The sequence below is a fragment of the Lutjanus erythropterus genome, chromosome 9 (assembly GCF_056507025.1).
Source record: "Lutjanus erythropterus isolate fLutEry1 chromosome 9, fLutEry1.hap2, whole genome shotgun sequence".
Lineage (NCBI taxonomy): Eukaryota > Metazoa > Chordata > Actinopteri > Lutjaniformes > Lutjanidae > Lutjanus > Lutjanus erythropterus.
In genome coordinates this window covers 21637684-21654988 of record NC_139325.1, presented here as the reverse complement: position 1 = coordinate 21654988, position 17305 = coordinate 21637684, and the positions used below count along the sequence as shown (strand labels likewise).

Genomic DNA, 17305 nt, shown 5'->3' with positions numbered 1-17305 from the left:
TCGCCCTTCTCATATAGATGTGTCTTATGTTGCATTCACTGATGGAGTAACAGCACTCTCTACTGGTGGACGACCATCTAATCTAATTTTTATTTATTTATTTTTTTCATGTGGGGCAAATAAACCTATATTTGTTGCTAATGCTCTATTTGGGAGAGAGTAAAATAGAAATTAGCTGTAAATTGAGTACACCACAGTGTTTCGTTTATTGCACTTGTTATATGAAGCCTGCTGAGATGTACCTGCACCCTGCCTGAAAACAGATTAACAGTTTAATCCTATCAAGTGACCTGGATACATCAAAAGCGAATTGCGTAACACTGACAATTTGGTTAACTCTGTTATGACACCTGGTCCAAGCTACTGGTTCTTTGCACCAGCAATTCTGGTTCTCTGTAAGGAGCTTCAAGTGAAGCTGAACTGATTTGGTGAATGGTGCTTCATGCTGACCCGTTTATGGGTGGTGCAAATTAGATTATTTGCAGCCAGATGTGGGTGTAGTATATCACAGGTGCCATTAAAGGTAGTAAGATCTACAGTGTATCTTCCTCATGGGGTAAGTGTAACCTCAAAATTTGATTCTTAGCTTTATTTTTGTAATGCAGCATCTATTGATTTGGTGCGTGATGTTTTGCCAGCTACAGAAGACAAAACTCTTACTACTGGTACACTGCCACTGAATAGATTCAGTGAAGACGTTTAATTTTCCATCTAATTTTGGCCAATTTTTAAACTTCATAACTACAGATTTCAAGTCCTGGTAGATGGATAAGGTGAGCACAGTCAAAGGAATTTATAGTGACGTAATAGTGAAACTGGGCTGTAAACTCTCAATATTGCAGTGAGTGTGTACAGTCTACCATCAAAAGCAGCCAAAGGGTATTTCACATTTATATTTAGGGGTCATTGAATTTGATGGGCAAACGATGTTTGATTAAACCGTGGATGCAGTTTGTCACCACACACCTTTTCTCAACTGCCAGTAGCTATTTATTTTAGAATTGATATGGGTGGGCTGTGCAGGATTTCAGAGGGTTAGAAAGGCGTTGGATGTTATTAGCATACCGCTGTCTGTCTGGACGGGGAACAACTGAGGGAAGGGGCGCAGGCAGCAGCCGCACTGGCGATGCACTAACAAGTTACTATTGCGCAAGGGATCTGCGAATTAGGACACTCTGAAATGAAGGGAAGGATGAAACCGTGACTGGATTATACCGATTAAATTAGGTAAAGTATCATTCATTCATTTTACAAAACAGTGAAGTAACGGTCTCATCATGGGACCCTCTAGTTTCTCGGCTATCACTGCTCCGCCAGTTAACGTTAGCTAGCTAGCCTGAACCACATGATGCTACTCTTAGCTTGCAGCTAGCGTTAACTGTACCTCATTGCTACAACTGATTTACAACTGAACATTAACCCGCAAAGTTATCTGGGTTAATTTGGGTGGCTTCTTTGTTAGTGTGTGGTAACGGCAATTTGACATGTAAAGATTCTTTACATATATAAGCGCAGTGTTTGCTACCAATCATTAACATTGCTAACCTGCTAGCAATGGCGACCGTGTCTAGAAGGGAAATGTATATTTGTGAAGCTCTCGCGAGATTTAAGCGCGTTATTGCTTCACTGTGCACCGTGCACTAAATGTATATAATTTATGACTCGACGAAGGTGTGGTTAATATCTTGGTAGCCTGAGGGACAGAAAACATTTCATTGAGGTTGGGGGAAAGATCATGGTTTGGGTTAGAACTGTCACCCTCGCGAGATTTCTCGTCGGTCTGGGGTTCCCTTTTACGTACGACCAGCGATAGCTAACACTAACGGGAACGGGACGGTCACGGGTGGAATTAACGCTAAGAAGGACCTGTCAGCATGTGGCCACAGTTAAACATGCTTCTAATGATATTTCATCGATGCTTATTAGCGCTAAAATTAGTGTTACTGCCCGCTAATTAGATACCAAGGGCTAGTTATCACTTAAGCTAAGTTACCTCACATTGGAAGTGGTTACACGTGCCCACTGCGTGTGTAGCTTGACAAACTTTAACCAGTGCAGCCAGCAACACGTTTCTTGAAGGCTCTTTTTGACTTAGCTCCACTTATTGTTTCTTTAGTGTTCCTCAATGAAGATAGAACCACTAATTAGGAACTTATCTGTCGTCAAGCTTCACTTCCCACGTAGCTGCTCCTCGTCATGTGTTTGATAAAGAATGAACGAGTGTAGGCGGTGTTTCAGTCTCATGCAACTGAGTGCTTTTTGCCTCAGCTGAGACCCATTCAAGACTGGCTGAAAGGAGAATCGTGAATATGACAGCAAAATGTCGAAGGTAAAACCCCTGTATCTTAAAAGTTTGAAAGCCTGTAACACATAAGTTACCAAAGTTATGTAATATTATCATATGTATCCCATATTTAACATAATATATGACCTACAGTTAGGTTTAGACTGGTTTTATCTAAATTACAGCCTGACCGATGCTGGATTTTTAAGGCCCATATTGATGTTGGCAGAATGTATTGGCTTATATCTGTTTATTTTGTAAAAACTCATAACATTAAATGACAATACTGATATGGATCCCTTAGCTTTTAGATTAGCGACTAAGATTAATACTGAGCAGTAGGGTAGGTACCATTAGGATACCGACAGGATACTAACACAGCTTATTGATACTCTTTTTTGATACTAATCAGCATAATTTGGTAGGGGGAAAAAAGCAAAAATGACATGAAAAAATTCAACAGTTTTCAGCTTTTCTGCAGAAGTGACAGGGCGAATTGCTATTTTTCTCCTCTGTTATTGTATTTAGCTGCATTTTCATTTAAGTTTTGCCCTGACAGCAATTTTTTTCTCAGGTATATGTATTAAGTTTTGGATTTTTGTGAAAACACAAATAACAAACAGCTCAGCAGAAACATTGGCCTACACAATCGACATTAATAATAGTTATAAAAATGCATGGGTGCTCTTTAGAAAAATAAATAGTTAAAATAAAATCCAACATACAACAGCCAAAGTTCAGATGACAAAGGGGGCATTGTAATTACAATATCATAAGCACAAAAGGGGCGTGGGGATGGATCCACAGTCAGTCAAATACAATGTTTGCAAGTATTGAAGCCACCGCGGAGGTATGGAGTCCATATTTTCATAAACTATCCTTTAGATGAGTGGAGTAGGCAAGTCAAGTATTAAATAGGAAAACATTCCAATATTATCTTATGCCAGTTTGCTTTAGAAGGAGGTTTGTCCTTTATCCATGATAAAAAGATGTTCTTTCTGGCAGTATATGCAAGGATACTGTACAGCCTGTGAGAACTAATACCAACAATTGGATCATGACTCCGATGCCTGGGTTCATACACAAAGATGTACCAAATATTTTTTCCATGTCTTGTATAATGTCCATCCAATATACTTGAATTTTGGGACAGGACCACTCGCAATGAGTGTAGGTCCGCACAGAGATTTTACATTTTAGACACAAAAGGGAAACCTGATGCTTCATTTGTGTCTTTTCTGTTTATGTAATGTTATATAAATGCAGATAGCAGTATTGTTTGTCCAGGAGCTTATTAATACTTCTGTACTGACCTGTCAGGAGTTGATAACAGCTGCCAGTTGTCAATACCCATCCCTACTCAGCACGACATTTTACAGTTGAAAAATAGTGATGCCTGATTTATCAATCTACTTCTAATTTAAATATTTCCTCAAAGGTATGATGAGATCAAAACACAATTGCCCAAATGACCTTAGTCTAATTTGTGACAGAACGGTGTTTTTCCCAGTGTATCTCCCGTGGGTATTTAAAATTAGGAATGTGTGGGTAATTGAAATTAATTGTCCTAGATGTATTTTAAAAATTACTTTAATTAAATGTTGAGCTCCTTGTGTCACATTTAATTAATTACACATTTCTGAAGGATGCATCTTCCTGCATATGGAATGTGCTTTGTATAATGCAGGGCAGCTGCAGAACAGTAAGAAACTGCTGGTGGCAACAACTTGAACAATCTCCCCACTAATTTTGTGAAACAAATTAAAATGAATATTTTCTTGTAGTTATAGCTTTTGATCTTTTAATCCACAGAACACAATGAATCCTCTAAACTGTTGCTCTTTGGTAGGTGAACTTTATCTGACTTGGTGGTAGTAGTGAGTCTTTTCAAACACACTTTGGTCATGTGATTGACTTGGCCAATCATAATGGCTGCATTACAATACTACTGAATGAACAGGAGAAGTCTGGGCATGAAGGCAGGTTGGGGTAGAGAGGAGTTCACTCACACCAGCATGAGCTGCTTTCATGGATAATTTCACCAAGTAATAATAATAATAATATGATTTTTTTTCTTTCCATCCCGTTTTTAGTCAGTTCCAGATGAGTGTTCTGTAGAAAACGTGGGGCTCTGTGTCGCAGCGCTGCACTGATGATTTGAGCGCAGTTCCCAGGTGAGTTTCCTTGTTCTTTTTGGATGATTATCTGCCTGTTTGCTGCCTTTGTTGACATTGTGTTCATGGAGAACAATGTTGCATTTATGATGTTTATACAGTTACAGTTAAATCGGGCTGCCTGTGCTCAAAAAGCCCATACTTCTGTTTGTCCACCTACCCACTGAGGCATTGGCAGAGCTGTTTTTTCCTCACTCTGTTTGGAGATCATGTTTGCACAGAGTCCCCTGGGGCCTCCCTGTGTGTGGCTGGCACAACCTTTAGCCAGAAGGATGGGATACTCATCCTTTGTCATTCAATGGCTGTCTTTGTCGTTCCCTTATTTCATAAGAGCCCTCTGTACTAACGTGCATGAAACACTGAGACAAACAAATGTTTTCTGTGCTATTTTGTGCCTCATACTTCAATACTGTGTCTGCATTTGTTCAACAACAACACAGTAGTAAGTGTCAGCTTGTTCATGACATGGCTTTTTCTGTATTGTGATCTTAGCATACAAGAATACTGACTTGAGTGGGTCTGCTACCTTCTCCAGCCCTCCAGTTGCTCTGGTTTCTGTAAGCGGGCAGTTGGGTGGCTTTTGGCCGTGTTAAGAGAGTATCACCGTCCTGAACTGAGGAATATTAAACATGACTGTGGCCAATGCAAAGTCTGGCACAGGTAAGCTGTCACAGACTAAGTCCTACTAAGCTTTTGTACAGGGACTCTTGCAATGTTGAGTGAAAATGTGACATTTCGTTACCATTTGAATGTGCCCACTGCCCGGAGATAGTTGTGTGGGTGAGTTTGCTGCTGCGTCTGAACTTTCATGCATCCCTCTGTGAAATACAACAGCCACACTTGGCAAAACAAAATCACATGATGTACTTACAAAATAGCAATATGTGTCAACTTCCGTAGAGACTGCATTTATTTCTGAATTGTCCTGTCAGATCTCAGACGCTGTCTACTTCTATTTTCAAACTATCTGGAAGAAAAAAGGGGAAATTGACTGCTTATTCTGCTAAAAAAAATAAAACCGAAGGCATGGCAGACCATATTTTAATGGAAAGATAATTACCAGGAGGCACAGAAAGGTATATGATTAATTTATTGTGTTAAGTTGGCTGATTAATCAAAATCAGCTGTATGCGTCAGGATTTTTGGCTCCAGCTTCTTGCTGTTTGGTCTCTGCCTCTACAAGGCAGATCTGTTAGTAGAACAATCCCTTTGTGACTCTGTGCTTGTTGCTGCTGCTGCAATGCAAAGTAATGGATGTTCTCTGTGAATTGGCCCATTGATTGACTGTCCACTTATTGTTCTGGCCTTGTAAGCTCTTACTATGAGCACATAGTTGTGTTTTTTTTTTTTCATCAGAGCCTTCATTGGCTCAGAAATTTTAAATTATTTTCATTATTACTGGCACTTCTGAGTATTTGTGACCAACATTTCTGCCTACGTTCATAAAGTGGTAATTTGCACGCTCAAAAGAGGCTTCTTCTCAGTCCAGTCCTTGATGTGTTTTTTCCCCCTCAGCCATGCAGCAGGTACTAGACAACCTGAAAGACCTACCACCAGGCTCAGGAGCCAAAGACATTGACCTAATTTTCCTCAAAGGCATCATGGAGAGCCCCATCGTCCGCTCCCTTGCTAAGGTAAGAAACACACTCCCTCAGACTACACCAGTACTAAATACTACACACACACACACACACACACACACACACACACACACACACACACACACACACACACACACAGTTGAAATATCATTAGCTATAGTTGAGAGGAGGAGCAACTGTTAATGTGAGCCTGAAGAAATGAAGGTGTCGCATGTCGCCACACGTCCAAGATGATGACTAACTCTGCTGGCAGTGTATCTTGTCTGTCTCAACAACATATTTTAATCAGGTAGGCAGTTGGCAAATGCTTATTGTGGGCTGGAAGGAGAAACTGTTTAGGCTGATGTCTCGCTTTCTCTTCAACATACACAGTTTTTCTCATTTTGTTTATTATGCTTATTTCAGTGTATTTTCTAATACCAATTTGGCAAAACAGATGGTTTATTAACACAAACAACTTATGCACATTCCATGATTGAAAAAGGAGCAGGATGAAGATAAATCTTACATTACAAGCCCATTTCTTTGTGATAACATAACATAAATGCAGATGGCTGTTTTGTTTTCACAGATCACATAAAAAACTTAAACAGTACATCATCAAATACAGTCACTAGAGAGATTCAACCTTACTCGAGTACCTTGACCTTAACCTGACCTTAACATAAATATCATACAGTAAATGTATAATATCTAAATGTTTTTTTCAGTATAATTTTTCCCAAACTGAATAATGTCTGTATGTCATTTTAAATCATTGTCCAGTTCCACAGTTTCGCTCCATATACTGAAATACACATCTGCTGTTGTACGTGCATACGGACATTTGAAATTAAATTTCCTTCTGTGACCCTTAATATAAACAACTTCTCTACAGTTTCAGGTAATGATCTTTTTCTAGCTTTATGTATTACTGATCATGTTTTTAAATCAACTAAATTTTCAAACTTCAACACATGATTTAATAAAAACTCTTTTTTTTGCATTCACCTTGTTTATAAGTATTATTGCTCTTTTCTGTAATGCATACAAAGGTTTAGTATTTGTCATATGTATATGTTACCCCACACCTCTGTGCAGTATCCAAAATATAGCAGAATATCCAGAATTATCCACAAACAAATTGCATCTTGTAATATGCTACCCAGTGACGTTATCTAATCTTCCAGCGTGCCCACTGTTCCGGTTTCACGGTTTAAATTACTTGCAGGAAATGTCTCCTGGCCTGGTATAACTGTACCGGTCATTAGAAGAGAGAAACAAGCATCAGATCTGCTCTGTGCAGGGTGGTGCAGCACACCTCCTCTAATTTTTTACAGTCACTGAATTAGAATAGATGTACAACATGTATACAAAACCTGAGTATTTGTTTAAGCTGTGCAGACAGAAAATGTTCCTTTTTAACACCAGACAAATCAATTTTTTACATAGCTTAAAGAGTTTGACAGCATGATGAATAAATGGCTTACATAACAGAACAAAATCTCTGATGCAGATTGAGGTCATTAGGTGCAGCTACTGTATCTATGAATAGAATGATTTCTATAGAAAATCTGTCACAAAGGCAAGCTCTTGGCCTCATTTCCGACACTAGTATGGCTTTTTTTGGATATGACTTTTTTCCTGCTAGATGGGCCTGTACTTTTTAGTGTAATGTCATTCAGGGTGTACTGAACTGTCTCTTTGTCTTCTGTGTATCACATAGACGGTTTGATTTAAGAGCCATTAATGTTTTGCACACAAGTCATGCGAACATAAAAAAAAGCTATTTTTTCCAAACAATGCAGGAAAAAAGACAAACATAGATTCAATATAAACTACCCTACCTCCCCCTCAACATACAGGAGTATATCAAGTGGAGAATAGTGTACTTCACTACAATTCTTCAGCTTCCATATTTGCCACATGCAAAGAAGTGCATAGCTCATCCCAAGCTTGGCATTTTTGTGGTATCTCACTTCTGTAATGTGATATATAGTATGTGGACAAATGCAACACCTGAAACAATGTAGTGTTATAAGATGAGGATTAACTCTCTGATCTCATTTCCTGTAAGGTAAAACTAAGCCTACAGTAGGGTGTTAAACTCCTCTTAGTAGTACCAACATAGCACAGAGGTTTCTCAACTGAGCTCTCAGGAATGTCTATATCACTATATACATCAATATTGAGAAACAAAATTACTATGACAGTGCATTTTATCCTTTTTGTGCACACTACTGTCGGGTGTCCAGTCTGTCTCCCTCTTACTTAATCTGTCTGTCAAAACTTAACCAATGACCAATGTGTGCTCAGCGTTGCTGGTGAAGGAATTCACTTTGAAATGCTTTTCATATTATCTTGACCCCGGTTCTGATTTTCATATTCACCAAAATGATGAAATTCCAGTCAGTGGGATGACAGCTGCCTTAGGGCGAGGAAATAAGATTTACAAGAAGGGAATAGTATTACATCTCGGAAAAACTCCATTGACTGTGGTAAACAGAGAGGGACTCTTTCAGAAAATCTGGCACCTGGTCGTCAATCTGATTGAAAAATTTAGGCGAAGGATTAATGTTCTAACTGATTAACTGTGTCATGGCATCATAGGTCAGTACCTTGTAACTTATGTGGTAGATTATGTCTAGCTTCTTCTTTTTTGTGCTGCCACCAGTGTTTTTTGTTTATTTTTTCCCTGTGCATTTGTTGTTGTTTTTGTGTGTTGTATTTCTATACCACTTGATTTTCATTTTCTTTACCAAGTAGTCTTCTACACAAACAGTCTGATGAAGTGTTTATTTGTTTCGTGTGTGTGTGTGTATAGGCTCATGAGCGTCTTGAAGAAGTTAAGTTACAAGCTGTGCGGGATGATAATGTTCAGCTGGTCAAAGAGATCCTGGATTCCCTCAACAACCTGCCAGAAAAGGATGCTGCTGCCACTGAACTTGCCAAAATCCTTCAGGGGCCTCACTTTAAGGTATCATACAGTCCTCTTGTACACAGTTGTTGCTGGGTTTAACGGGTGTGAAAAGATTAGGTATTTGTAGCGTGAATGGCCTAACTTGTCTTACTTGTGTGCAAATGGATGTCAGAGCTTTTTAAACCAACCACCGGCTAATAGTCTCTGAAGTGCCTGTAGCTCTGGAGGTCAGACAGCCTCGCTCTCTTGTCGCCCTTTATATTCTTGACCACTTACAAGCTGCGGAATGGGAGGATGGGGGTGTATTTCCTTGGGCCAATAGCAGGCTGAGTTATGTGGGTAAAGTCAGGGGGAGAATACTGTGTCACCCACTGTTTCAGTAAATCTTCACATTTGCTGATGCAGTTTATGGTCTCTGACCAATGCTAACTCTGCTATGTTGTGGCAGCCAGGGTAAGAACAAGCTGACTTATCTTCACTATATATCACTTTGTTGTCTATCGATACAGTCATAAAAGTGTCTTTTTCTTAAAAGGAATGTGAACAGTGAAGTGATTTATATCTTCATTCTTGCATGGTAATATATCAAATGCCAGTGCTAGTGCCAGTCACTTTTATTTTTTATTATTCTGGTGGACGGACTGCATGGTAGCAGTGATTTGTGTCTTTCCTAGTCAGAAAAAGGTTTTGGAAATGTACTTTAAGATATCTTAAAGTAGGATTGTTCCAATACAAATACTGCCTTCGAATACTGCCCGAAATGCTGGTATCTGTATCAGCAAGTAAAGTTGTCTCTGCACTGATCTGATTTATCAAATACCTGATTTTAATGTATCTGACTGATTTTTATCACTGTGTTTCTTGCTCTTATTCTGGTTTTAAATGTAAAGCACCTAAAGCTGCATGCTTTGTATACAATTCTCCATATAAAGTCTATCATTATTATTATTATTTATTGTCAGTATATAACTTATTATACACAAAATGGGACCTTGTTATATCCCAGTGGCATCTGATTAAGGCACTGGTATCAGATCAGTACTCTGTATCAGCCAATATGCAAAATTCACATACTTAAATCAATTACCAGGAAGGAAAAAACGGTATCGGGGCATCTCTATCTTAAAGTACAGAGATTGTGAACCAGATTTAGTCTCATTTCTGTCTGTATTTTTCTCTCTTGTTCCTCTTTTTTCTGCTTCAGTCTTTGATAGAGGCTCATGACAAAGTGGCTGCAAAGTGCTATGAAATGCCCCACACTGCGATGAACAGCGATGCCTCGATGACAAGTTCCCTTATGCCAGCCGATGCTGTCAGGATGATTGGCATCCAGAAGAAAGCTGGAGAACCACTGGTAAGTTAGCCAGGCATTCATATCAACCACAGAGGAAACATGTGATCCTCTGTTAGGCTGTGAAGTGTTTTACACGTGTCCTCTTTTATTAACCATCTGTTAGAACAGAGCAACTCAGTTTTAACTCAACATGAGTTGCTTCTTTCACAGCAACCAGCCCCATGAAACAGACCTCCTGTATGATTTATGAAGTGCAGATGTATGATAGTAAATGACTCTTACTCTCTTTCAGGGCGTGACGTTTCGTGTGGAGCGGGGAGAGATGGTGATCGCACGGATCCTGCACGGCAGCTCGATTGACAGGCAGGGCATGCTGCATGCAGGGGACATAATCCGTGAGGTGAATGGTCGCGAGGTCGGCAGCAACCCCCATGAACTCCAGGAGCTCTTGAGGGACTGCAGTGGGAGCATCACGCTAAAGGTCCTGCCCAGCTACAGAGACACACCGGCACCTCCACAGGTGAGCAGAGAGGAGGCTGCATTTGATGGTCTCCTGTCAGGCAGGCTTTCCACCTGTGGGGAACTAATAATAATAATTAACTTTATTTATATAGCACCTTTCATACAGGGGGTGTAACTCAGAGTGCAAATACTGTGCGATAAACCAAGCAGTCAAATGACTAACAAATAAAAGGAAAATGTACGCTAAGAACAATAAAATATGTAAAATATAAGAACTAGCATAGTTAGAGAGACTCACTGATCATTTTCTTATTTTTTCTGATCGATTGTAGTTCAAAAAAGGGCAGCAGAAATTCTAATAGGCTATGAAGGATTATAAAACGACAAAGTATCCAATTCATTAAAAACATTAAACCACCTGTAGACAAGTAATAAAAGTGGGAAAAAAATCGTAAAAGATATTCGGAGCCACTGCAAATTCGCTGAAGTTCTGATTGTAGTTTTGTAGATTATCTTGGCAGACAAGTGAAAAGAGCATTACAATAGTCAAGTATACTTGAAATAAAAGGATGCACAAGTTTTTCAGCATCTTGTTGAGATAGTGACTTACCTGTCTAATATTCCTCATATGAAAGAAAGTTGCTTTGGTCACGTGGTTATTCATGTGGAATTTAAACTCATGATGCTCTTACACTGGAAAATCAGTAAGATTGAATACAGTTTTTTCTAATCGATTGAAATTTTAAAATCGGTGTGTTAAGCGCACCCCAATACAGGATGTGTTGACATGTGCGTCCAGGTGTGCACAAGGTTGTACCTGTCAGGGACTGGGTTAGAGCTGCCTGACATGGGTGATCCCAAAATGCCAGGCTTCTGAAAATTGAGCTCAGGGAGGCTCTATTAATAACACTTCACACACTATCTGGGACATACACCACTCTATTCATTGGAGCACTGCCTCCCTCCGTCTTACAGTAAAGGGCGCACACACAGCAGCTGACACGGAGGAGCAGTATGTAGGGTTATGTCAGACACTGACCTTTGTGCCGGCGAGGATCGGATGATCTAATTCTACTGTTTGGTTATGTGCTTGTTGGGTTTCAGTTGTGGTGAGAGTAAAGTTTAGCTTGTAAATTAGGCTTAGGTAGTAAAACTGTGATAAATCTGTCAACAACTTGTTTTAATCACTTCATTGTGCTTGGTGAAAAACTTTCCTGATTTCTTACACCAATCTCTTTTCAATGTTGTGGTCAATGTTCCACCACTTCAGTCCTTAAACATATTGTACATAGACACCTCCTTGGCTTGTTGCTGCATCACGTCAACGTTGCTGCCGTATTGGACAAGGAAAGACTGTCCTGAGAAACAAATGAAACAAACAAGTGATCTGCATGGAGCAAGAAAAACAAGTTTTTGTCTTTTTTTTCCAACTTAGTCCACATTCAGTACTAGTCAAAACTTTGGAGACATCTTCTCATTCAATGTCTCCTCTTTCTATTTTTATAATTTTTCTACTTGACAAGGCAAAATATGTTTTTGCTTTTCAAGAATCTAAAATATAAAAAACTCTCATACTGTCTTCTGCACTTGCAGAACTTTAATATCATTGTTATTAAATCTTTGATTGCAAGTACATAGGACGTTGTGCAAATGTCTTTTTCTTTTTCATTGTTGACTCTCCTACACACCTGTTGACCTGCAAGTGTGCAAAAAAATTTTTGTCTTTTATATTTTAGATTCTTCATAACAGCCAAATTTTGCTTTGATGACAGCTTTGCACAGTGTTGGTGCAATCTGAACAATTTCTTATAAGAAATGAAGAAAAAACATTCACTAAGAAGTGTGTCCAAACTTTTGATTGGTACTGTACATCATTGACTCTTGAATATAACATGACTCACAGAAATCTGTTGATATATGTAGAGCTTTTTATTCAGAAAAACCGCAGATCCCCTGTTCACATGTATTTGACCATAGGTCAGTCTTTCCCTGTCCAGTATGGCAGAAACGGTGATGAAGAATCCAAAGGTCAATTCAGCCTACTGCTTTTTAATGTTTTTTCTTTTTTAAATAAATATTTGATAAATGATATAGTACCAGTCCTCTATAGATTGGATTTTCAGCCATGTTCTTGTAATTACTTCCAATCCCAACAATGTATTTTGTTGAATGTAAAGGCCCAAAAAAGCTTGCCTCAATTAAAAGTAATTTTTGTCTCAGATGTAGTCACTAATTCTGTGTAAATTTTGCCCCAAAAAGTATGTGACAGGTTTGATTAAAATATCTACTGAGACTCTTGTAGCGAATGGTTCTCCATGAAGTTCAACTCGATGTCCTGTTTTTGCAATTCAGCCTACTGTCTTTGAGCATTGACAGAAAGGGAAGTACATATACAAAAATGCAATAAAATCTGTTACAAACAAAAACCTGACACCAAAAGCGCTGTTTAAAAATTGTGAGACACGACACAGAAAGAAAGCCCAGTGTCAACACAGATAACAGCAGCAGTTGTGAAGAGGAACATTAATGCTTGAATGCTTTAACTAAATTATTAATGTGATGATTTTATCAGTAAAAATGTGTTATGTAACATTATTTTGATATGATAAGAGCTGTCAGACACGTTTGTTTGTTTTATAGGCATGGTACTGGTGATAAATTATTTATCAACCAAGATAAACAAAGACTTTTATTAACAACATTGTGTATGCCCTCTGTACAATTTAACTGTCTATCTTATTCTCATCCTAAATTGTAGGTTTATCTGAAGCCACACTTCAACTATAATCCAGCCACAGACAACTTGATCCCTTGTAAAGAGGCAGGCTTGACATTTTCCAAAGGAGACATCCTCCATGTGGTTAACAAGGAGGACCCCAACTGGTGGCAGGTGAGTAGGTATAGAGCTGCTTCAAACAGAGCTGCATCGTTAATTAGATGTGGGTGGAAACAGTTTGGAAATGAAAGCTGCAAGAGGCAGCTAAAGACCAGGAGGAGGATGTTTGTGACAGATATCTGGATATGGAATTATTTTTCTTTGTTAAATATTTAAACCAATCATCTCTCAACTACTCTTATTTTCCACAAAGGCACGCAAAGTTGTTGGTGGAGCTACTGGTCTCATCCCCAGTCAGTTCTTGGAGGAGAAGAGGAAAGCTTTTGTGAGGAGAGACTGGGATACGTCTGGTACTGGTCAGTGCAAATTATGTTAACTTGCACCATCAGTGTTGGGAGCGTTACTTTTAAAATATAATCCACTGCAGATTACTGAATACATGCCTTGAAAAGTAATGTGTTTTTAATATGTTGAATCATGCTGAGCCTCTCTGAATGTGACCCAGACAAATAGTTGCTTTTGGAGAGATTATTTTATTCGTTTCACCAGGTCACATCAGCTCAACTAACAAGCAAGTCAAGTTGAATTTCATTGCCCAAATCACAATTTGCCTCAGGGTGCTAAACAATAATAAAGTAATACCTTAAAGTGATCGACCTTTAAAACCACTTAACTTTATTCAGAATACCAACTGTATTGGAATACGGTCTCTCATATTTTATATTCTAAATACGTATTTTAAATACTTGCTTACTCCCCAACCCTGCTCACTGTGCTGCTCTTGTTCAACTATCATGATAGTCAGGAAACTCTTGCCTTGGGCACCACCATGTGGAGATCTGACACTTTTTAAAATTTCTCTCAGGGATGCTCTGTGGAACTCAAACTGGGAAGAAAAAGAAGAAAAAAATGATGTACCTCACTTCAAAGAATGCAGGTGTGTACCACCACCACCAGCGGTTTTAGTTTTACTTTTTACAAGAGATTTTTTTGGAAAGCATGCAGAGTCTTAATGACCATATGTTACTCATCCAGCCTGTTTTGCCTTGAACAGAATTTGACCGTTATGAGCTGCAGATCTATGAGGAAGTTGCTAAGATGCCACCGTTTCAGAGGAAAACACTGGTTCTGATTGGAGCCCAGGGAGTTGGGAGGCGTAGCCTGAAGAACAGACTTATTGTGATGAACCCTCTGCGATATGGAACCACTGTACCCTGTGAGTGTGTGAGACTGACTGCTGAGGTCGTTGCGTTGTCTGCAGCTACTAGTTTTCCTGCCAGGACACATGTAACACCGTTCCTCACCTTTTACCTTCAGTCACGTCACGCCGTCCGAGGGAAGAGGAAAGAGACGGCCAGAACTACTGCTTTGTGACACGGGAGGCGATGGAGAAAGACATCAAGGAGAGCCGTTACCTGGAGCACGGCGAGTACGATGGGAACCTTTATGGCACCAAGATCGACTCCATCCATGAAGTGGTGGCTGCGGGGCGCACCTGCATCCTGGACGTCAACCCTCAGGTTAATCGAAGCCGCGCGCTCTCAGTGTGCAGATCTCTGTTTTTCCTAAAACTTTGGTTGTGACGTTATATATTTTCTCCTCAGGCCCTGAAAGTGTTGAAGACTGCTGAGTTTATGCCATTTGTGGTGTTTATTGCTGCTCCTGAACTGGACACACTAAGAGCTATGCACAAAGCTGTGGTTGATGCTGGACTTACGACCAAGCTACTCACGGTACGTTTTTAGGAGATTTTAAGTTCCTAAATACTAGAGATGCATAGCACTATATTATTACCGGTATACCAATATCTTCCAACTAATTCTGGCCAATTGTTATGGTGATAGCCCTCTGATAGAAGCAGACATAAAATGCACTGATTCCAATTCAGATTTTTTTTTTGACCTGCTGATTTAGAATTTCTTTCTAAGAACTATAATTGATAGTATATATAATAAAACAACTATTTAATAACTTATATTTTTTTCCAAAAGTGCTCCAGTTTACTGCCAGGCCTTGTCCTCTTTTCTGTCTGTCTCCACCTCTTCCTTTTTCCCTCTGTTCCCCTTACCTCCCCCTGTGTGCTCTTACATTTTCTTGCCCTCTCTACTCATGTCCTTTCCTCTATTTCTCCTTCTCGTCTTCCCCCTGGCAGCATGGCTGCAGAGACTCTTCATCTAGAGATTTGCTGTCTTGCCTTTTTTTCTGTGTGACAGGCACAGTTCACATGATTGCCTACCAGCAACATGACACCTTTCACTACAGTTTCAATGTTTATATATGTAGAATATGTCATAGAAATGAAAAAAAAAATCATGTGAAGGGCACAATTTTTGAGACCAACTTTTCAGGTTCCAAATCAAGTAATCTTAGATGGAAATGCTCAGACCGGCTCACAATTAGTTGTTTGACTGGTATATACCGATATTTAATTTAATAGCTTTTATGAAAGCCTTTACTGGTAGGGATGAATGTTATCTGGCATCGTACTAAATACTTCTAAATGATGATGGAGACTTCATTACTCATAAATGGTTGTTGCTGTCATCATTCTAACGGACTGAATGTCTCCTTGTAACAGGAGAATGATCTGAAGAAGACTGTGGATGAGAGTGCCAGGATCCGCCGGGCATACAGCCACTACTTTGACCTGACTATTGTCAATGACAATCTGGACAAGGCCTTCGACAAGCTGCAGGAGGTGGTGGAGCGATTATTCATAGAGCCGCAGTGGGTTCCGGTCAGCTGGGTCTACTGATGTTTCACCCCCTGCTGGACAGACATCTACTGTCCAAACTTCTGGGCCTGGGATGAAAGGGGACACCTGAAGGGAAGGAGGATTCAACACTGTACTTCACACTCGGACATAGTGTTGGACAACAGCCCCGTGTGAATTTGGGTCTTGCACAAAACTGCATCACAAAGCTGAGTCACCTTGATCTGAATTGCCAGATTCCTTTCTAGCACACTATGCAACTCACAACACACAGGAAGTGTACTTATTTATTGGCAAAAATATTTTTTAAAGAATACTTTCTATTCGTGAGGATTGGAAGAAAATACTGGCCTGTGTGTCAGCGCGTTTTAAAAACAAATGCAATTTTTTGTCATGTCCTGTTTTAATTTTACATCTGTATGTAAGATAAAGTGTATTTATTCTGCAGAAATGAGGAGGGCTTGTTTATTGAAAAGAACGATACCTCAGTGTCACAGTTTACAGTGCTTATGCCTCCAGTAATTCATCTCATCGCTACTGTACAAACTTTCAGACTCATTACAAACTCATTCATGTAGCATAGTGTCATATTCCTGAGTCCTTTTCCCTGCTCAGGGTTTATATTTATAATCTGGTGTCTTTGCAGTTCAACTTCATTAATGGGTAATGTCATGCCAGTCAGATGTTGTACAGAAAGTAATACTGTAGTGTTTACCCATCTTGTCTCTTTCACTCAAGCACAACAGATTACATTAATTATGTTGATTGTTTGTCAGACGTTTGGATCACGTGAGTGTCTCTGACTGTTAGACCCGTTGATATGGTGCTGTGTTTGTGTTTGTTTGGAAGAACGAAAGAAAACTTTCCACAGGACTCTTGAACAGGGTACTGCATCTCAGTGAACCATCCCTTTTGATGTGATATTACTAAAACTTAACTGTTTTAAATAAAGTTCATATTATTGACTTAAAGGTATATTTTACAACATTTCAGAAAAGATGTATTTTCAGATGTCAAATAAATAACTGGTGTTTTCTAATGA

General features: G+C 39.3%; 1 protein-coding gene across 3 annotated transcripts; it reads left to right on the top strand.

The window, feature by feature from the left end:
• Nucleotides 1–1061: 1061 nt before the first annotated feature.
• Nucleotides 1062–17305, top strand: pals2a (protein associated with LIN7 2, MAGUK p55 family member a). Of its 3 annotated transcripts, none has more exons than XM_084726547.1 (13): nt 1062–1227; nt 4378–4458; nt 5974–6092; nt 8863–9015; nt 10163–10312; nt 10545–10772; nt 13473–13604; nt 13804–13906; nt 14416–14487; nt 14605–14766; nt 14868–15070; nt 15155–15283; nt 16129–17305. In XM_084726547.1, exons 3-13 carry the CDS (start codon nt 5976–5978, stop codon nt 16303–16305), a joined length of 1626 nt encoding a protein of 541 aa, XP_084582673.1. In that variant the 5' UTR covers nt 1062–1227; nt 4378–4458; nt 5974–5975; the 3' UTR covers nt 16306–17305. The 3 variants fall into 3 exon arrangements, with proteins under 3 accessions (XP_084582673.1, XP_084582674.1, XP_084582672.1); XM_084726548.1 differs by lacking the exon at nt 1062–1227 and adding an exon at nt 1818–2329; XM_084726546.1 differs by lacking the exons at nt 1062–1227; nt 4378–4458 and adding an exon at nt 4829–5118.